Here is a 16428-nt window from a genome sequence, read left to right as displayed (position 1 = left end):
GGTGAACCTTTTTCTTATCTTCTTGGACCAGATGGGCTCAAAGCTTCTCATGTTCAACTTTCTGAATGAATGGAAATACACTTGGAATCATGGCTCTACTACTTTCAGGTTAATGCAGAATCCATCAACAATAGATTTAGTTCCTTTTTCACCATCAAGATACTAAAGCAGAACATTAATTAAATACAAAACTACAATCATCATATCATAATAAAGCTTTCTATAATAGAGTATTAGAGTCAAAGACACGACGACGAATACGAGCTATAAAATGGGAAGACCCTACATGGGTTCCACACTAGTAAAAAAACAACAACAATTGTTTACGGTACAAACTCACTAGGATAAACAAAATCCGAGGATTATTAAACCGATAAAAATCTGCAACTTTGCGTAATAACTGACAACAACCAACAACAACAAAACAATCATAGTCTATCTTTCTTACGGATCGCCTTCCTCAACCAGAGATATATTCCGCATGGTTCCTCTGATCATCATGATGCCGCAATCTGATTTTACATCTCACTCAAACAAAAACAAAATAAAATAAAATAAAAAAACTAAGATGATAACCCCAAAAACTCAATCCTCTTAACACAGAATCTCCTGTAATGTATGTATTTTTGGTAAAAACTCAATCTTTTTTTCTTTTTTTTCAAAACAGGCAATCCAGTTAGCCCTAGATAACAAGATAAAGAATCCCTTCGAGTTCTTTCATGACCAAGATATATATTGTTCATTAGGAAGTGTGCAAATTTCCTCAGTTCCGCAGCTCTGCACAGACTACTACTTCACCTACTTAACCATGTTGATTCTTGTCATCTACTAGCCGGGTAAGCCTGCAACAAACAACCATTTTAGTTTCATCATCATATACGGAAACCCATAACCCAAAACATAAACAAAAAACATCTTCACCTGTTACAGGTTTGTAACAGGTATAATGAATACCCTTGAACCATGATAATATGTTACTGAACAAAACAATCATTTGGAAAAATCCATCTAAAAGTCTTGACTTACTTACACACCAAACAAAGAACCATACTGAAAGATTTTACTGCTAACAAAGCTCAAGCAAATATTGGATGATCAAATTATCAAGTAAAACAGAGAATCAAGCTAAAATGAAACTTGACATCTGTTTCACATGGTGTAAGATAAACATTTTCCCTCTAGACGTCATGATGAGTATGGAAAAACAAACTTGGCAATATTTACATCACATATAACTAAATAAGATGTAATCATTGATAGTTGATATGAGAATTGCACAAGGAAGAAGTGTGACATGCTGCTGCTTAAGCAAAATTTCGCACGAGATTAATTTTAAATGACTCGATGACTAATCAACAATTTACTCATCAATCATGACATTCAAATCAATTAACCATAATACTGAAATATCCTCTACATTGTTCATTACATATTTATATCCCTAATGTCTCCTTACCCAAATAATCTGATTTTCAACAACACATTAAAAAAGGTTATATGAAAATAATCACTTGGTTATTCAAATAACACTAGATCAAAAAAGGACATAAAAATTATGGTAGAGAATAAGTTTCACTGTAAACTTGACCTGTTAACAAGATAGACCATTCTATATAGTTAAAGAAGTTCAACAAATCCAGGTTAGCAATAATTCTACTTAAGGAATAGATGTTACCTCCTCTGTTTGACTGTCTCTTAACAACACTATAACCACCAACATAGCCAGGAGAACTTTTAGCCGGAACATCAGATCCTCCTCCCAGCACATAATCAAAAGAGCCAGACCCCTCCCTTTCAGGATTGGGTGAACCCCAAGTAGGGTCACCACCATAAACCGAGCTACTATTGTATAAGTCTGAAAAGGACCCATCATAACTGATATTTGAAGTTGGAGCTCCGGTGATACCCGAATTGGTTCTTCCATAACTGATATTATTATTGTTGTCATTATTAACCCCATAACCAGATATGTTTCCCCCACTTTGGTGGTTAGTAAGCTGAGAAGAGCCCCAATTAATTCCACTATTATTGCCAAGATTGCCTCCAATAGTGCCACTTCCAGAACCCATGTAACCGCTCGAGTTTGGTGAGCTTGCCCCGTAATTAAGCCCACCATTACTCCCCCACAAATTCCGAGATGCTGAGCTAAAAAACGAAGAGTTTCCTCCTCCATTTCCTCCATCATAGCCAATGGGATTAGCAAACCTATTTGAATTACCAATATAGTAAGGTTGGTTCATTCCCCCCCTTCCATAGCTAAGAGGATTATTGAAATTAGCATTTCCTCCAAAACTTTGGCTCAATCCCGGTTCAAAGTTCAAACCCATCCCATACCCAGATCCAAATGGGGCAAACCCACTTCGGCCAGCAGCAATTGGACTAAACCTTCCATCCATCCTCATACCATAACCACCCATTGCACTAGGAGAGAACCCTTGATTATTATAACCATTGAGGAAAGTATTGATCCTACTCACACTGTAGTTATTATACCCCCCAGTAATAAGGGGACTCCGGCTAGGACCTGGTGATAGCTCTTTAGGCACAGCACGTTTGACTTCAACCATTTTATTGTTAAGCTCATGAAAGGTCTTGAGCAATACTTTGTCCACTGCATCCTCTGTATCGTAGGTAATGAAGCCAAAGCCTCTTGGACGCTGTGTATTGTGATCGTACATCACCACAACATCGGTTATGGTACCAAATTGCTCGAAATAATTCTTGAACTCAGTCTCGGTTACAGAGGATGCTAAGCCGCCAACAAATATCTTCCTTGTTCGTCCCTGTCCAGGAGAAGAACCCTGAATGCTGCTGCTGCTTCGACTCATAACTGTGTTTTGGTCATCTCTTGGAACAGCCTTTTTTGCCTCAACCTAATCAAGATTCAAGAGCCATCAGCATCATCACCATCATCATAAATTAACCTCAAAAGACAATCAATCAAACCAATTCAGAATAACAAAATGTGACAAGCTACAAATCTACTTGTTCAACTAACTTACCATCCTGCCATCAATGTTGTGCTTCTCTTTGATAACTCTTTCAGCCACAGCAGGATCAGAAAAGACAACGAAACCAAAACCACGAGCCCGACCCGTGTTCCGATCCTTCATTATCACTGCCTCCAAAACCTCTCCATAACCACTAAAATACTCCTTCAGACGATCTTCATTGCTATCCCAAGAAATCCCACCAATGAACAGCTTCCCAAGATCAGATTGCATTTTCCTATCCAAGACAACACCAAACACCTAAATTTTATCAAATGCAATTCACCACCATGCTTCTTTATAAAGCAGCAATGTCCATAAGAATGGTTCATGAATACATAAATGAGTAACATCAATATCCAGAGAATATAATGCAGAAGAAACCAATCAAAGACCTTACCTTTCTTCTATGAATTGACACAACCCACAAATTTGCAAAATTTCAGATTGAATCTAATGCCAATCGGATCCTCCAGACAGAATTCAGAGCTCTTCGGTTTGGGAAAAAAACACCCAATACTAACTAAGATCGAAAAGGGTCAATCCAAAATAGCAAAAATGTTGATTTTCAATTCCAGATTTTAATGGGTTAACATCCGATTGAAGAAAAATACAGAAAAAAGAGTAAGATCTAAGAGGAGGAAGAGTAGAGAACCGAGGCCATGTTCATCCTCCCCAATATATGGCCCCTGTATACCGTATCTCACCCCTTTCCTCTCGCTTTGTTCTTCCAAATATTCCTTACTCCCCGATTGCTAAAGAAAAAAAAGAAAGAAAGAAGATGATGAAGAAGAAGATTGGAATGCAAATTAGACCAAGACAAAGAGATGGAAATGGGAGAAGATGTGTGACCAGAGAAACCTCTCTCTTTCTCTCTCTCCAATATACGAGTATAAATATTATCGTGAATATCAACAAAAACAAAAATTAATGTTTTTGTTTTAGGAATTTGGTTGAAAAATTTATACAAATGGTAAAAAAGTAAGAAAATAAAAATGGGTATTGCTTGATCTGATAAAAAAGGAAGAGAGAGAAACAAGTCCCATGGTCATCTTCTTCTTCTTCTTCATCCTTTATATACCTATTGGGAAAATCCTTTCTCTGCATTTACGTGTTGCTGCGCCACGTAATGTGAACCCATCTCCATCTACCGTTAGATTCATCTACTTCTTTTCATATTACAAGATCAACGATCCTGATCGCTTTGTCTTTTTGGTTTCGGTCGTATCTGATTCTATCTTCTTTCTTTATTCACATGTTATTATTAACCTCTCTTCTTTGGTTTCTTAAAGTCAAATACATCTCATTTTATTTCAAAATTAAAAGTCATTCATTTCTACCTTTTATTATTGTTCTCATAAGTATATAATACTTATGTAATATTTAATTTAAAATTGTGAGATTTTATAAGATAATTATAATTTAATACAAATTAATGCGGTGTCATTAAGGGTTGTTTGTGTGTTCTAAATAATTTTGTTAAGTTATTAAATAATAAAAATAATATTTAATTATTTAAAATAATTACAACGTGTGGCCAAGATGAGGAACCTCATTTAATTATGGTAATATCAATTATCTATAGAGTTTAACAAGACTTAATTTAATATTTTTATTCTAAATAAGATTATTATGATTATACCATCTTAATTTTATTGGTTGAATATAATTTTAACCAAATTAGATATTAAGAAATCTCAAAATAAATTGATGAAATCTCGTTGAGATAGTATTAAAGGGAAAAAAATTATGTTATATTTTAGATTGTTTATTTTTATTATTAATAAAACAGATTACTATTTAGCATTTCGATTTTATTTAAATAATAGTGATAAATATGTTAGTATTAATAGATTCTTGAAATACAAGTTAATGTAATATTATCTTGTGGATTTTGGGTCAAATAATCTAATTTAATTTGGGTTATTGAGAATAAATTATTTGAGTAAAATTGTATTAGAGATAGTAATACATAAATAATTTTATATATAATTAATAATTTAAATTATGTAATTGATTAAATTAATAATTGAATATAAAGTTGATTACAAATAACTACAACTGATCAGAGTTTACATGTTAAATATTATTTTAAACACTATAAATTTATTTGTATTTTTTTATTTTGATGGAACCACTCTTACAATTTGAAGAGGTTAATATTTTCTTATAGGTATCCTTACTATCTTAGTAGGTTATAAATTTATGAATATTAAAATTTATATTATTGTTAGTTGAATTTCAAGTATATAATAGTGTATTTTTAATCAATTTTTTTATTATATAAATTTAGTTCAAATAATAGCATGATCATGACAAGGATGCTGGATATTTTGACAAGATTTAGTCATGTAGCCCATGAGTTTTGTAATTTCTTGTTGATATCTTTAACATTTTTAAAAGCATTCTTATCAAAATATATATATATATATATTTAATTTTACAAATATTTATTAAAATAGTATGAAAACTCAAATGCATATGTGAGTTAAAAAAATGTTCAATGTGAAAGAAAAAAAAATACAGTTGAGTAAATATTAAATTCTATCAATTATTATTTTATTTTTTTTAAAGTTAATACGGTCACTTATAACCTCGCGCTTTAATTTAAAGAATTCTAAATAAAATTCATCAACATCTTACGTTCATACCCTTTCATTGTAAGAAGAAAATGAATATGGAAAGAAAGTTAACCCGTTAAAACATCATGTTGGTATGAAAATAAAAATTTTAATTGGGATAATTAGAATTTGATACAGTTTGTAATCGTTGTTTTTGTATGTTTGATTGCTACTAATCAGGTTCTTTATATCGTTTGATTGTCATATTTTAATTATATCTAGGATTTGTCTAACTTTAATTTTGATCTTCCTATTTTTTTTTTTTTATATTTTAATGAAATAGTATTAACCATTTTATAAAAAAAAAATACATTTTAAATAATAAAAATATTCTTTATAATAATTGATTGTTTTGTTTATTAATTGTGTTCATATTATTTATGATAAATATTTTTAATTAATTATCTTTTATTTTTTTAATGTTATATTCACTTTAATTGAAGACGTTAAGAATCAAACTAGTGTTACTTCAATTCTAATAATTTTTTTAATTAGTTATAAGAAGAAAAAATATATTCTAACAAAAAATAATAATAATTTTAAAGGTTCTCAATTTTTTTCCTTTTTTTGGATTACATTTATTCTACTTTCTTCATTTTTCATTAAAATTAAGTTCAAAATAATTGACTAAGATAGTTAAACTAATAAAAGTGGTGCATAATAATCAATAGTCAAATTTAAATAAAAAAATTTATAAATACTTATTCCGCATAATTAATTGAACAAGCATATATTTTATTTTATTTTGTGAAAAATAATGACACTAATTATATGCATAATTAATCTTGACTTTTGCAATATGGTTGAAATATGGGAAATGAATCGTGACTCACGCTTTATAAATGCAATCTTGAAATTTTACTATAAATGTAAAAATGAGAAGAGGGTAATTTTCTTGTGATAGTAAAAAAAATAAAAATGTCTTCGTGCTTCCCACGAAAGAAAAGGGTAATAAAATTTCTTTGAGTGGCTGTCTCTTGTCTGTCTTTTATAAATTATTTTTTGTATTTTTTTTAATTATAATTTATTTATTTTTAGATTGAAATACTCTTATTATATATATATTATTAGGTTTTGAATGGCCGGATGCAACTGTATTTATTGGTAGGGTATTTTAGTAAATTAACAATAGGATATAAGAATCAATTGGCTTTGTTTAGTGGGGTACAAGGCTGCGGATTTGCTGGCTCCACATTGCCTCCTTTATCCACCCCTTCATATTAATTTCCTTATAAATATTTATGAAATTATATTCTTTTTAATTCACTAAAGTAAAATTCACATGGCTTAGTTTACTTCGATTTCATGTTATTATGTTTATGTTGAAACTGTTAACCCTAATTTTTTTTGTATTAGGGGAAACAAGATAGAATTCGATCGTGTTGATTATTAGGAGTTTAGATTATTGTTATTACATTGTTTATGGGTTATAATTGTAATTTTTAATTCAATAGTATAGTTTAATGTTAAGAGTTGAGGTTTAAACAATAAATGTCACATGTTTGATTCTCACTTAAAACTTTTTAAATTAAAATGGGAGAATGTTTAATAGATCGAGGTTAATTAGTTTGGTTCCTAAAAATGGTTTAAATAAAAGTGTAAGATTATGAGAGTGACTTATTAATATTCAAAAATAAAATTGTTAAAAAGTAAAGTAGAAACATGACATGTTGTTTCAGAATTATTGATTCAGATTTCTAGCATGATCCAAAATATTTGAGATTTGGGTATTGCTTATTTATATGTTTTTTTATTGATTTAAAAGCTTAAAACTAATTTCTATGTACCAAAAGAAGTTACTATTACAAATTTGAACCCCGAACAATGTAATCTTGAATTAAAGTCTCACTACTTCAAGAAAAAAGAAGAAACAAACTTTAAGCTAAAGATATTATAACAACATTAGATGGATCTATAAAATTAATGGATGTTATCCGTTAAAAAAATATATTATAACATTATTACTCATAGATCAAAATATCTTAATTAAATTTATATGATATTAATTAATCATTATAATATTGATAGTTAATATATTTTTTGTTGTTAAAGAATTGGTTTATATTCAATAAAAATTAACTAATTTAGCAGTGACCGGTGAGAATGGTGGAAATTGTGCCATTTTAAATTTTCGACTACAAAATAGATTTTGATAGTAAAAAAAGTTACCAAATATCACAAAAATGTCCATTGAAAAATTTCATTGCTAATGGCCTAAATTATGTAAGAAATCCAAGGTAAATTGGACGTGCAAAAATGATTTTGTTTGTAACATTTATTTGATGTTAGTTATTTATTTCAGGGGTTTTATTGATTTTTTAAAATTATTTAATAAAAATTAAGTTATTTTGATTATAATATATTTTATTTAAATTTTATAAAATAAAATAATATATTTTAATAATGTAATATATATACGAGGAGTGATAGAGTGAGGGAATTTAGTGAGGGAATTTGGTGAGGGAATGACGTGGCATCACCTTCATTGGTTTGAAAATGTAAAAGTGGGAGGAAAAGAGAAAAGAGAGAAATTATTTGATTTTTTCAGCGAATAAGATTATGTCACGTCATTCCCTCACCAAATTCCCTCACCTAATCATTTCTCTATATATATATATATATATCCTCTTCTATACAACTAAGAATTAAATATCTCGCCTCTCTAAAATCTTGAATTCGAGCACGTTATCTTATACATTATAAATTTTGAGTAAAAAAATTATCAAAACAAATTTGAGGGAGGTGACCTCAATCCCACTCAAAAGAAAAATATTTTATTTTTACTTCTTTGATTCTCTTACTTTTTTTTACTATAGGAATGTGACATCAAACTTTTAATTTTTAATTTTTTTTTATTAATTCAATATTACTTCTCTAATTCTTTAAAATAAAGACAAAACTCACCTTCATATATCTATTCTATCCATAATTTTTGTTTTATTTTTCAAATCCACCATAAAAATTTTAAGCCTATCTATCTGATGACCTAGTAATGAAGGTGACCTCAAATGGAATTTCTAAAAATATTGTAAAAATTCAAAAGTTAAGAAAATAAAAACATCCACTAAATGGATAACCTAATAAATAAAATTGATGATAATGATAAATTAAGAGTATTTGATAAGGATGATTAGAGGGGAGGTTAATTTGGTCATTTCCATGGGCAACATGGCCTATGTTGATGGAATTCATGGTTGTTCCTCCAGCTTGACATTAGTTGTTGGTGATAATACCTAAAACCATCATCACGTGGAAAATCATATCATTTTACACTTTGAGCTCATATAAAAAAAAAAAAAACTCAATTATCAAATCTTAATCCTTTTTAACTATTTAAATATCTAATTGATTAAGCTTTCCTTGGAAAATGGTAAATTAAATAAAATGTATAAGGTAAACTATTACTTAATAATATTTTAAAATATAAAACTAATTCATTAATCATTTAATCGCAAATAATACAAACTCATATGTACAAAAGTAGGTAAACCTCTACAAAATAGTCAAAAGAAAATTAGAGAGAGCCACAAAATCAACCAAAGGACCTCCAAACATACCAAAACTTGATCCAATTTTTAAATGTTAATATATAAGATAGGGAGCACATTAATCACAATCAATATTAAAATTCAACAATCATATTCTTAATAAAATGCTATTAATAAATGGTGAACTTGTTAATAGAATGGCAGTTGTTTCCAATTAAGCAACAATAAATGCAACACTAGTTTGAATACATACATATCAATATAGAAAATTGATTTCAATTTTGATTATATATATAAAAATATATATTTATATATAATTGCAATTGTTTCTTAAATAAGAACACTCACTATATTTGAAAAACAACCCATAAGAAAAACCATAGCACATTCAAAACGGAAGTAATATAATATGATTAAAAAGACTAAGAAGTTAATGATGTTTTTTAAATAATTAAGTTCTTAGTTGTGGATGAGTTTAATGATTTTATTAATCCATGAAAAAGATCAATTGAAAGTAGTTGCTTGAATGATTATGCATTTATTTGGTGAGTGGGAAATTACATCCCAAGTAACACAATTTTTTTGCCTTCTTTCTTTTCCTTACTAAAACAAATTAATAATATATATATTTTTTAATTCATACAAATATATCAAAATGTCTAATTCGCGTGATAATATTTGGAAGAAAATTCATTATATATGAAATAATTTTCGCAAGCATCTAGATTCATTATGGAGATAGATCTTCGATCAGTTTTTTGGACGACACTTGGTGTAGTATTATAAATTTAGTTGTGACGTATCATTAGCTTACATTCACCGCTATATGTAGAAATGTATGATTATCGGTTTAGTGATTTTGCTAATCGAATTAGACATAAAAGAAGATTAAATATTATGAAGAGTTTTCTCATAACATAGTTTACTTTTGATAGGCCAAAAACAAGTGTCATCATTGAACAAAATGTTATAAGTTGAAAAAAACATTAATATTTTGCATTGGAGCATTGTTACAATTTGTTCGTTAAGATGATTTCATATAATTTTTGTTTGTAAATTTTTTTAAAGTCAAACTTGTTCTTTGGATAGAGCGTTATTTATGGTGCAAAATTTTTAAGAATGATATGTGCATGAGAAAATGTTGTATTATAAGTCGTATATGTCGCGAGGAGGTGGAATCAAGCATTGTCGATAGATAACTATATTTGGAGTATTTTATGGAGTATTACTAAAATTTACTAAGTGATGCTAAAGTTTTTGGGTAGTTGGTGAAAACTTTGGATTGAAACGACTAATATGACAGACATATATATTTGAGTTATCTCTTAATTATTTTCTGGTAGACTATCTGATTGGAGAAAAAATGGTCGAACATTCAATAATTATAGTCGTCCGATGCGTATCATTAATAATGTTATATATTATTATAATTTTTTTCTGAGATTTGTTCTGGAAAGTTTGTGGAGTTAGTCAGAGAGTTAATCATTTTTTCGAGTACTTACGAGTTCGACAACCTATCGGGCAACATGGTTATATTATATTCTTTTTCTTTTTTTCTTATGACGTTTTGTTTAAACAATTATTTTCGACCATTTAAAAATTATACAAATATACCTATGATATAACATTTTACAACATAATCATCTAATGATACTGTTAGGGACATATCTACGTTAGAGTTGAGTTGGATTAAAATTCACTTTGAAATAACTTTTATTTTAGGTCAAAAGTTGGACATAATTCTCTAATTTTTTTTATTTATTTTTAATTTAATTTATCATTTATTTTTTTTAATTCTCCAAAATAGATAAAAATTCACTTTAATTTACTTATTTCATTCATAAATTTTTTTTAAAAAAATCTTGAATCCGTTCTTAAATATTAATACGAGATAGTCGTAAACTATTATTCCCTATTAAAATTGGGATTACTAAGTCAATAAATAAAATAAAAATCAATCAATTTAGTCATATATCAAAGATCAAATTTTGCTTCTAACACATTTTTTTGAAATGAGTCAAATCACCATTTCTCAAATGGAGGGAAATGAGTTCAAAATGATCTCCAAATTGATGATCCACAAAGTCCTACCAACCAATCTTAATTTGACACATATCACCAACAGATTGCTTCAAAATCGTCAATTTCCCTAATACAGATCCATCAACCAATTAAAGGATGTCACATGGCATATCATTCTAAATCGGAGCCAATTACTTTACAGAAGAGCTTACATAAATTCCCTATAGTCAGAATACCAGAAATTTCACTTTCATAAAAAAAGTTCAGTGATATAATTGACTATTATCCAACTTGTATTTCCAAACACTAGAAATGACAAATATTTTCTCAATCACAAATAAACTTAAATCATGATGAGATTAATCTCCTTTTTATTCTTGAGATTTTAAAAAAATAAAATAATCATATTATTTGTATGAAATAAATTAAATCTATCAATTTTTTAAAACCTTATAATATTTTTTAATGGGCTCTTTATTCTTTAGTCAATGGAGTTAGACCCTCTCAATTAATGATGTCTGATACGATGTTCTTTACTTTTTAGTAGTTCGATCCATCTTTGCAATTTCATGAATTGATCTACCATAAATTTGTTATATATTTTTAAAGAAATGATGCATTTATTTTATTTTTATACTTTTTTAAAGTTAAATAAATTTAAGATTATAATAGATTTTTTTTAAAACAATTCATTATCTTTTTACATACTAGTTTGATCTTGGGTTTTTCTAAATTTTATCTGAGTTTTGAATTAAATATTTTTTTAAATAATTTGTTTTTAAAGTTGATTATTTATTGTATCTTTTAAATATATGAGAGAAAATATATCAAATACAAGTTATTTTAGTATTTAAATTGATAAAATGAATAATACAAAAATGGTAAAATAAAAAGAAAATCAAATAAGCTCTATTCATTGATCAACTAAGTTAATTATTTCCAAATAAAATATCAAATACATCCTAATTTTTTTTCATTTTAATAACATATTTTTAAATAGTGATGTATATTAAAAATGATAAAAATTTTATTAAGCAAAACTAGCCAAAATATAAAATATATAAAAAAATGTTATTAAGCAATAGGTTTTTGAAAAAATAATTATTGAACTATTACAATTATTGAAAATTTGACGATATTTCTAAAACCATATAGGGAAAATAATTTGGATGATAATCCAAATATGAATGTATGTCATGACGATTACATTAATTCAAACTTCTCAATAACAATCATAGAGCTCAAATATCACCTCGTAAATTCTATTAATACTTCACAAAAGACTTCATATATACTAGTTATTTCGACAATGCAAAAATAAGTGAATTATCGATTTCACCTCCCTGAACACAAACCCACCTACAATAATATACCATTTTTTTATGCACCAGATCAATTCGTTCATATACTACTCCCAAATAATAAGAATACTTCAGTAAAAATTTGTATATTTTTACCGTAAAAATTAACTGAGATAAGAGAGAATTGACATAGGGTTGGGTCCCAGTCTGAGTCTACTGACAAAAAGGTAAAACACACAGATTCTCTCCTCTATTCACATTTCACACACTAAAACATCTCTCTCTCTCTCCCTTTCCTTTACCTTTTTGCCAGCTACTCTATGCTCCATTTCTAGTAGTGGTTTCGGATGCTCAAATTCTACCTCCGGCGCCAACTCCGACCACAATCGGATGCTTTTCTCTGCCCGGAGCTAATTAATCCCATACCCTTTTAAATTGACGTCCCGATTATCACTTTAATCTGGCCTCCTGAGGCGACCGCGGGAGGGGATTGTTTGTTTTGGCTTGGAGAAGAAGCTGTTACTGTTAGGGTTTTAATACTTGTCGCAGCTTGAACTTTCCACTTTATGCAGAAGGGTATGAAAAATTATCCATTTTTATGTTTAATTTTGTTTGCCAATCCTTCATCTTCACGGTGTTACATCTATGATTGTCTTTCTTTCTGATTGTTGTATTGTTAACGACACTTTCTCATCTCAACCTAGGTTTTTCAGAAATTGTCACCTTGCCTAATTTTGCCTATAGTTATAGATGTGTTGTTAAATTTTCTTAACTTCTGATTGATGAAGGGCTTTTTTGGACACGCTCTTCTCAAGTAGGAAAAAAACAGAGTTTATTCTGTATTTTCTTAGCCTTAACGATGCTAGCCACTGAAACTTCTAATGCAGTTTAAGAATGTGCAAATTATCATTTGAAATTGACTAGTTCTAAGTTGAATTTACCAAATTCCTGTTTATTTTGATGGGTGTTTTTTAAATATTCTCTCAACCACCTTTTGAATTATGTGTTTGTCTTCTTATGTTTGGTGGTGCATTTAATTCCTCCCCATATCCTTTGTGGGGTTTGCATACTCTTTAGGTGTCTTACCAGATTTCTCATAAATAAACATATAAATTTGAGTTAACCACTACAAACTAGTATCCGATTCGGTAGATCTGCTTAATTTTAGCTCATAATCTTTATGGTTTATCCAATTACTATTTGAGCAAATGCCATTCCATACGAGGTAAGACTCAGATCTGATATCGAATTTGTTTCGACCTTGATCTTAAGTTCAGGTTGTGAGGAAGTTAAGTTAAGCAGCTTTGATGAGATCAATGAGCTTCATTCAAATCAAAACAAACGCAATTCCCTCTTATCATCTGGGAAATCAATGACAGAGATACAGAAGACTCATGCTGATGATACTCAGGTTTCACATTCCAGTCCAGATCAAAATCTATTGTCCGTGAAAACAGAAAATACTCCAGATAATTTTCAGGATGTGGATGGGTTAGATGACAGAAAAAGGGATAATACGGTTCAACGCGATGAAGAAAGAACTGCTGTTTCTACACCTAAGAAAGAACTGCATGGGCATAATCCATATAATTCAGAGGAAGAGGATTCAGTGATTTCCATGCAAAATCAGTCTGCATTAGGTAAAAAGGAGAGCTTAGCTATCCAGGTACATGCAGGTGAACCTCAAGTCTTGCAGTTTGAACAAATCCCAAAGACTCCATCAAAAAAAACTGATAAAGCATTAGAAGATGGATACAATTGGCGAAAATATGGGCAGAAGCTTGTTAAAGGCAATGAGTTTGTTCGAAGCTATTACAGATGTACCTTTCCTAATTGCTCTATGAAGCGACAAGTGGAGCGGTCACATGTTGGACCAATTACTGATATTGTTTATCTAGGTCAGCACCATCATCCTAAACCTCAAGAAAGTTCTCAACTCTCAATCTGCTCTGTCCTGCCCATCCAACAAAAGAAAGCAGACGAGCCTTCTTTGGCTTCTGGAAATGGTGAGCCGTCTTGCTTTTAATAACTTTTGATGCTGTATCAAGATAATTGAAAACTGTTTTAACGATTTGTGTAATTGGCAGACAATGAAGTCATTGATGCAAAGGGACCCACATCACATACTGAGCAAATTGAGATCCCCATTGCATCAAGTAATAGTGCTACTGAAGGTAGAGTTTCACAATCCTGTAAAACAAGCCATGAGGATGGTGATCAGAAAGTGAAGAAACAGTATGTTAAAGTTCAAAGCTCATGAATTTTTCTCTTTATAGACAGTTACTTATCTGGCTAATCTTGTATGAATGAGCCTTCTTCTTGTTGCCTTTAAATAACATTTTAATAGGAAAAAAGATGCTGGTAACACCAATGAGGCTCCACTAGACAAGTCAAATGGTGAATCAAAGATCATTGTTCAGGCACAGAGTGAGGTTGACATGGTAAACGATGGCTACAGGTGGCGCAAATACGGACAAAAAATGGTTAAAGGAAATACAAATCCAAGGTAGTCTAATAAAGATCTTAGATGGATATTAGTTGTATTGCAGGCTCGTCTTTTAGTAATGTTTTTCTTTTAATATTATGATTAGACTAAGATATTGTTGTTAAAAAACACTTAAGCCTTGTTTGATATGTAGTTAGTTGAATAACCAAATAGCTTGCTAATCCTTTCTTGGATCTGTAGGACTCTAACCTCCTCGGTTGTGAATATTTAGAGTTTCTTTGATGTGGGGTTATTTCGAAATAATCTGTTTTTTTTGGAGAAAAACAAGAAAGGGAATGTAAAAAGTGTTTTATTTGGGTAAAAGGACTATACATATCATAGTATTATATATTTTGGTTAATGATTTAATGGTGGGATATTGGTTTATTTGGAATAAAGCAAAAATCAAACAAGGCCCCTTAGTTACTTCTACTTTCACATATGTCAATATGAAGATCATATACAGTAGTAAACTGATTCTGAATAAGCTAATTACTAGATTCATGTAATCCGTTGTGCAGGAGCTATTACAGGTGCACAAATGTGTGCTGCCCGGTTAAGAAACATGTGGAAAGAGATTCAGCTGATCATAAAACCGTGATTACTACATATGAAGGACAACACAATCACGAAATTCCTCCAGGTAGAATAGTTAGCCCCAACTCGGCTGGATCAAGTGCTAATAGAGCATCATCATCTGTTAACGACCCTCCTAGACCGAAGGAAAACAAATCATCTCTTGACATAGTTGTTCATATTAGTGCAAGCACCTGATGCAGAACTCATTCCCAAATCAATTGTTGTGTCTGAGATGAAATGGGTTAGTGCTCTCATGATAACTCTTTCTGCATTTGGCTTTATTTGATTTATTAGAGGATCTCGAATTTGCTTCAATTAGTTAGTGGTATAACCTCTAATTAAGACTGCATCTCTCCCTAATTGGAATATAACCAGGGAGAACTTCATTGTGTGTAATGGTACCATATATGTAATGAAGAAATAAGAAAACAAGGCTATGCACCTACTCTACTCTTATTTATACCAATTGATTGTAATTTAACAATGCTTCTATTGGGAATCATCTACTTCTAGATGAGTGATTCTATGCTTCAACAGTTTACCTCTAAATCAGTGTTCTAAACGGTGGTAGGCGGTGGCGGAGCGGTAAGTGACTGCCTACTACCTCGGGTGCCTAAGTGGTTGAATATAAATATAATAAAGATGTTCTATAATTATCATTTTACTAAAAAGTCAAATTAATATTCTCTAACATAGTAACATTTAACAAAAATAAGTATGTAGATGAGCTAAAGAAGAGATAGATGATTAGATAATCGAAGAATATGTAAATGATCAATGAGGTGAGGTGAATGAGATAAGAAACGAAAAAGAAGAAGATAAATGAATTTGAATATAAAGAGTCATTTCAAAGAGTTTTTTTTATTGAATATATATATATATATATTAATATTAATATTAATAATTAATTAATTAAAAATAATAAATAATTAAATAATTAAA

General features: G+C 29.7%; 2 protein-coding genes across 2 annotated transcripts; one reads left to right on the top strand and one right to left on the bottom strand.

Moving 5' to 3' along the window:
• Positions 1–204: 204 nt before the first annotated feature.
• Positions 205–3876, bottom strand: LOC124924096 (heterogeneous nuclear ribonucleoprotein 1-like). The gene is made up of 4 exons (XM_047464151.1): positions 3391–3876; positions 3003–3228; positions 1676–2873; positions 205–842 (listed from the first exon to the last, which is right to left on the bottom strand). The coding sequence occupies exons 2-4, from the start codon at positions 3222–3224 to the stop codon at positions 829–831; spliced, it is 1434 nt and encodes a 477-aa protein (XP_047320107.1). The 5' UTR covers positions 3225–3228; positions 3391–3876; the 3' UTR covers positions 205–828.
• Positions 3877–12690: 8814 nt separating this feature from the next.
• On the top strand, positions 12691–15998 carry LOC124927281 (WRKY transcription factor 1-like). The gene is made up of 5 exons (XM_047467673.1): positions 12691–12998; positions 13700–14428; positions 14510–14657; positions 14770–14928; positions 15429–15998. Exons 1-5 carry the CDS (start codon positions 12989–12991, stop codon positions 15679–15681), a joined length of 1299 nt encoding a protein of 432 aa, XP_047323629.1. The 5' UTR covers positions 12691–12988; the 3' UTR covers positions 15682–15998.
• Positions 15999–16428: the final 430 nt, after the last annotated feature.

The sequence above is a fragment of the Impatiens glandulifera genome, chromosome 2, assembly GCF_907164915.1.
Source record: "Impatiens glandulifera chromosome 2, dImpGla2.1, whole genome shotgun sequence".
NCBI classification, from domain to species: Eukaryota; Viridiplantae; Streptophyta; class Magnoliopsida; order Ericales; family Balsaminaceae; genus Impatiens; species Impatiens glandulifera.
The sequence above is the reverse complement of the archived record's forward strand: the minus strand, read 5'-3'. Positions and strand labels throughout refer to the sequence as shown.

Excerpts from the sequence above, each read along its gene's own strand:
- LOC124924096 (XM_047464151.1), bottom strand. The coding sequence starts at position 3,224 with ATGCAATCTGATCTTGGGAAGCTGTTCATTGGTGGGATTTCTTGGGAT. Across the intron at positions 2,874-3,002 it reads ACAACATTGATGGCAGGATG|GTTGAGGCAAAAAAGGCTGT; the intron begins GTAAGTTAGTTG and ends AATCTTGATTAG.
- LOC124927281 (XM_047467673.1), top strand. Across the intron at positions 14,429-14,509 it reads TTCTTTGGCTTCTGGAAATG|ACAATGAAGTCATTGATGCA; the intron begins GTGAGCCGTCTT and ends TGTAATTGGCAG. Across the intron at positions 14,658-14,769 it reads GATCAGAAAGTGAAGAAACA|GAAAAAAGATGCTGGTAACA; the intron begins GTATGTTAAAGT and ends ACATTTTAATAG.